Source organism: Vicia villosa, linkage group LG6 (genome assembly GCF_029867415.1).
Source record: "Vicia villosa cultivar HV-30 ecotype Madison, WI linkage group LG6, Vvil1.0, whole genome shotgun sequence".
Taxonomy (NCBI): Eukaryota; Viridiplantae; Streptophyta; class Magnoliopsida; order Fabales; family Fabaceae; genus Vicia; species Vicia villosa.
In genome coordinates this window covers 114498933-114504472 of record NC_081185.1, presented here as the reverse complement: position 1 = coordinate 114504472, position 5540 = coordinate 114498933, and the positions used below count along the sequence as shown (strand labels likewise).

The window sequence follows — 5540 nt, the reverse complement described above, 5'->3', positions numbered from 1 at the left end:
ACCACAAATTGGTGATTAAGAGCTCACCCGTTCTTGTCAACTAGCCACTTTAAAGGCATGTGGTGAGTCCCCACGTAGCCTCCAACCAAGTCTTAGATTGGGTAAATGGAAGATGGAAAAATCCTTGGTCGAACGCGTTCCTTAGAGACATCGAATAAATTATCAAACACGACCTCTAAAAGCGAGGTCTTTTTCGGAGAAACGAACTCAGAGCTCTAAACAACTGCGCAATGGGTAAAAACAATGATAAGTAAATAAAGTAAGCGATATACCCCCAAGAAGGGATCATGAAGTTCATTTATCCAAAAAAAATTACACCGGGTAAGAACATCTCAAATAAAAAAGGAGATAAGAGGTTACCAATGAAACTCATCTCCAACAAATATCGGCTTCCCATCCACCATTTCTTGATCAAGAAGGATCTGCTCTAAAAAAATATGGTTTTTCAAAAGATACTTGTAGGATAGAGAAGTTGTCTTCCACTAACTTTGCATAATATTGTTTAGACAAATCATGGTTTTCAAGACGTATCTCCTGATCCTTCACTGTCTTGCGAGAAGATTCCAATTTGTGGTTTACCTCTGTAAGAGCAGAGTTAGTTGTGGATAACACCGACGGAGCAGACATTGTAACTTCATTTTTCTCCTTCACCTCTTACACAATTGATTGCACCCTCTCAACTAATTTGTAAGCGTATTCAAAATTCTACACATCAATGTCCCATCAAGGCCCTTCCATTTCTTTCTACCTGAGGTTGGACTAAAGACGAACTTGACAAAACCCTTATATTTTTTCTAATATAGATACAAGGCTTGGGTGATAATTGTTACATGCCTCCTATAAAGCCCACAAAGAAGGTCTAACAACGAGTGTTGAAGAAGAAAGCGCACGAAACAGATGGACCATTGCCCCCCCCCCAGGATACACAATCACACCTTCCATCACATCTTTCATTGTTGAATCTGATCGAAAGACAACCTGCACAAAGGTGTTGAATCACACGCGGAAGGTTTTAATACCACCCACACTTTATAAAGGTCATTTCACGCCATTTTAGTTATTCAATCTATTCCTACTCAAAAATTACTTCTCATTCATTCATTGACTTGTGCGTTGGTGTGATAACCTAATAGGTAATTTAATCTCCCTCTCCGCTGCACTAATAGTTACATAACTAATTTGTCACATCTGATTTCTATTTCATCACTTATCTCTAACTTTTAAACGAAACAATGTAAAAAGAAGAAAAATCTTATTAAAAATTCTTGTAAATTCTTTTTTAAATTTTAAAATATATTAATTATAAATATTTTATAATGATATTACAAAAAAAAAAAATACTCTTTAAAAAAATCTATATTTCACTTGCACAATTTCCTCTATTTATAGAGATAGTTATATGATATCTTTGTTAAGTGAAGCAAATCCCGTGTGGTCCACAACATGGATTTTATTTTTGACTCAGCAACATGAATCTATAGTACAACACCATACTTTAAATTAGTTTTGTTGTAATAAATAATTAATTCCTAAAATATAAACATCCGAATCTAGGTAATCAATTTAAATTTAAATTTAATTTTTTTTGGTTGTTTGATTTGTACTATACACACTACATTACATGAGGTATCATAAGTGCACACGCAAGCATGCACTAAATAAGCTTTGACCATTATTTCATTATTTATTTATTTTTAATTAATTAATTCATAATCACTCACACGCACTGACGCACACACTTGTTCTTCTTATAAATTCCCACACATTCTCTCCCAAATTCCAAACACATTCATTCTCAACTTTGAGTAACCAACCTTATAACAACACATTCATTCTCTTCCAAATTCCAAACACTACATTCATACAACAACACACACAAAAACTATACAAGAAATGGGTTTGGAAAACAATAGCCACCAGCTTCTATCCAAGATTGCTACCAACAACAAACATGGTGAAGACTCTCCTTACTTTGATGGATGGAAAGCTTATGATTCAAACCCATTTCACCTCACAAAAAATCCTCAAGGTGTTATCCAAATGGGCCTTGCGGAAAATCAGGTATAATTATACACTTGCATGTTTAACTATATATAATTATTTTGATTAATATGGTTATGCTAACCATATATATATATATATATATATATATATATATATATATATTTATTGAATTTTTCCAGCTCTGTTTTGATTTGATTGAAGAATGGATTAAGAATAATCCAAAAGCTTCAATTTGTACTCCAGAAGGAGTGAATGAATTTAAACATATAGCAAACTTTCAAGACTATCATGGATTGCCAGAATTCAGAAATGTAAGCAATATTTTCCTTCATTTGCGCTCCGGTCACAAAATTTACTTTTTAATTCATCTCAATCATATATAAACTAGATTTATTGATTATTCTGCGTATATATAAGCCAATTTTTTTTCGTAATCTATAAAAAAAAAAATTGTATCATTACGAACGAACATAATGTTGTATGGAAAATTAATTTTTTTTTTATTTTATTTGATTAAATATATGTAGGCTGTGGCAAATATGATGTCAAAAGTGAGAGGTGGAAGGGTGAGATTTGATCCTGACCGTTTATTGATGAGTGGAGGAGCAACTGGTGCAAATGAGTTAATAATGTTCTGTTTGGCTGATCCTGGTGATGCTTTTTTGGTTCCTAGCCCTTATTATCCAGCGTATGTAACCTTTCTTTTTTTCATTTTTCATTATATACATTCAGTGTATGCTTTCTATCTATATACCTTAAAAGCGGACAAAATTTATAGATACCAAATTGCAATAACTATCTTGTTTTCATTTAAAGGGAAATTTAGAAAGTGCACTAGCTTAGCTTTAAATAAAGAGAAAAATATCATTGAAAAACAAACACTTCATTATTTTATTTTTTATTTTAATTATTTTTCAAATAAATAATAATTTACTTCCTAGTAAAAAAGTTAAAGGAATATAAAATGTTTTTTTATTTATTACCTCTTGCTCTCAGGCTGCTACTTTCTCATTAGTCAACAATCAAGTTTGCTGTCAAAGTTTAATTCAAAAAATCTTAAGTTAAAGTTGATGCTTGTCATTGACCTTTTATTCAACTTATAGAATTATTAGAACATAACGCAGCCAAATATAACACAACTTGGAAATTTTGCATGGTCAGAGATCTTATTCACAGAGAATATCCAAACTTTTTTTGTTAAAAGAAATTTCATGGAATGTGCTATACATTAAACCACATAAGATCCACACTTTTTATTTGGACTAAAATTTCACATTCACAATATAATTATCTTTTGTTAGTGAAAATTATCATATTTTATGTTTCTGAATTAGACCTTGAAAAATCTATAGTCAACTTTAAATCTTTGTTTGACCATAATAAAGGACCACATAGGATTTGAATTTGCTTCATATTTAATGACTTGATTAAGAAGTGGCAAAGTTTACTAATACTACTTAATTTGTTTTAGATTTTTGACCTAATTAACTCAATTGGTCAAAATCGTTTCTAAGTCAACAATGGTCTAAATTTCGTATAAGCGTCTTATCTTTGATCATCGCGTTAGACATATGATGAAAACATTTTATTTTTAATTTGACTAATAATTTTTTTTTTGGACATGTGTTATAACAGATTTGTTCGCGACTTGTGTTGGAGAACCGGTTTGCAACTAATTCCGGTCCAATGTCATAGTTCTAACAATTTCATGATAACAAGGGAAGCACTTGAAGAAGCTCATAGAAAGGCACAAGAAGAGAACATCAAAGTGAAAGGGTTGATCATAACAAATCCATCAAACCCTTTGGGAACTACAATTGAAAAAGAAACACTAAAGAGCATAGTGAGTTTCATCAATGAAAACAACCTTCATTTAGTGTGTGACGAAATCTATTCGGGCACCGTTTTTGACACTCCGAAATTCGTAAGTGTCTCCGAAGTTATCCAAGAAATGGAGGACATCAAAAAAGATCTCATTCATATTATCTATAGTTTATCAAAAGACATGGGGCTACCGGGTTTTAGAGTCGGTTTGGTTTATTCCTACAACGACGAAGTTGTGAGCTGCGGTCGAAAAATGTCAAGTTTCGGATTAGTCTCGTCGCAGACACAACATTTTCTTGCCGCGATGCTATCCGATAACAAATTTATGGACAAATTTTTAGCGGAGAGTTCAAGAAGGTTAAGGGAGCGGCGCGAGTTTTTCACAAAGGGACTAGAGAAGGTTAACATTACTTGCTTACCAAGTAACGCGGGACTATTCTTTTGGATGAATTTGAGGAGTTTGTTAAAAGAGAAAACATTCGAAGGCGAAATGAATCTATGGCGTTTGATTATCAATGAGGTGAAGCTCAATGTTTCGCCGGGTTCGGCTTTTGAATGCTCCGAGCCGGGTTGGTACCGAGTTTGTTTTGCTAACATGGATGAAGAAACGGTCGAGATTGCATTAATGAGAATCAGAGCATTTGTTAATGGAAGAGAGAAAGGGGTGAAAAAAGTTGAAATGAAACGTTGGAAGAGTAATCTAAGACTTAGTTTTTCATCAAGAATGTTTGAAGAGAATGTTATGTCTCCTCATTCGCCAATTCCTCATTCACCACTTGTTCGAGCAACTTAATTGGAACTTATTTGAGAAATCACTTATATAAGCTATAGATTATTTTAATTTAAGTGTTGATTAGTTAACTATATAAGTATAATGTATGATAGATAGCTAGATGAATTGGATTTCCAGTTTTTCTAGCTATGATTTATTTTCTTTCTTTTATTTATGATTTTCAATTTGTATGTTGTTGTCCTATATATATGGACGGTTAACTTTATTGTATTTATTTAACTGAAATGGTTTCAACAATATATATATACTTTGTGATTTCATAACTATGTTTACATTTGAAAATAAAATTTCGTATTAAGTAAACTCACTCTGAATTTAATTGTAAGTAAAAACAATCAAATTTCATATTTATTAAAAATTATAACGTATAATTAAATTTTTAAATTTATATAAAGATACAATTACTAATTTATGCCTAATAAAACGATAGTTTAAAAATATAAAAATATAAAAAATTTGTTCGTTTAAACTATACAGACGAGAATATTTTTATAAAAATAGTGGGAAGACTTGACTCTAGATAAGAAGTAAAATATAGTATGAACCGATATTTCAATAGATAAAACAGAAACAAACTTCTTTATGGGCTAAAAAAGAAAAAGGAATATAAACCCAAATAAGAAGGCCCTAGCATACCAGAATAGGCAAGAGAATTGCTAATCTCACTCATGACGGGGAATAGCACTTTAAGAAAATTCAAAAATACTTCTCAGATTTTATAAATGTATCTTTTAACATCTTTTAGTCTTGTGTTTCATTATTTCATAAGGAGAAAAATAATATGGAATTCAAGGTAAAGGTCATTGATTTCATTCTTCATTGCTTAAATTAATCTTATCGTGCTGACAAAGTTCTGCTTTTTCTGAAAATGCATCTTCGGAACCTAGATGAATTCCTACATAAATACATTTTTGAAATG

At 31.5% G+C, this 5540-nt stretch overlaps 1 protein-coding gene across 1 annotated transcript; it reads left to right on the top strand.

Annotated features, from left to right (window-relative positions):
• Positions 1-1799: 1799 nt before the first annotated feature.
• Positions 1800-4837, top strand: LOC131612136 (1-aminocyclopropane-1-carboxylate synthase 2). The gene is made up of 4 exons (XM_058883953.1): positions 1800-2061; positions 2184-2315; positions 2532-2692; positions 3640-4837. Exons 1-4 carry the CDS (start codon positions 1894-1896, stop codon positions 4619-4621), a joined length of 1443 nt encoding a protein of 480 aa, XP_058739936.1. The 5' UTR covers positions 1800-1893; the 3' UTR covers positions 4622-4837.
• The last annotated feature ends 703 nt before the right edge of the window (positions 4838-5540 follow it).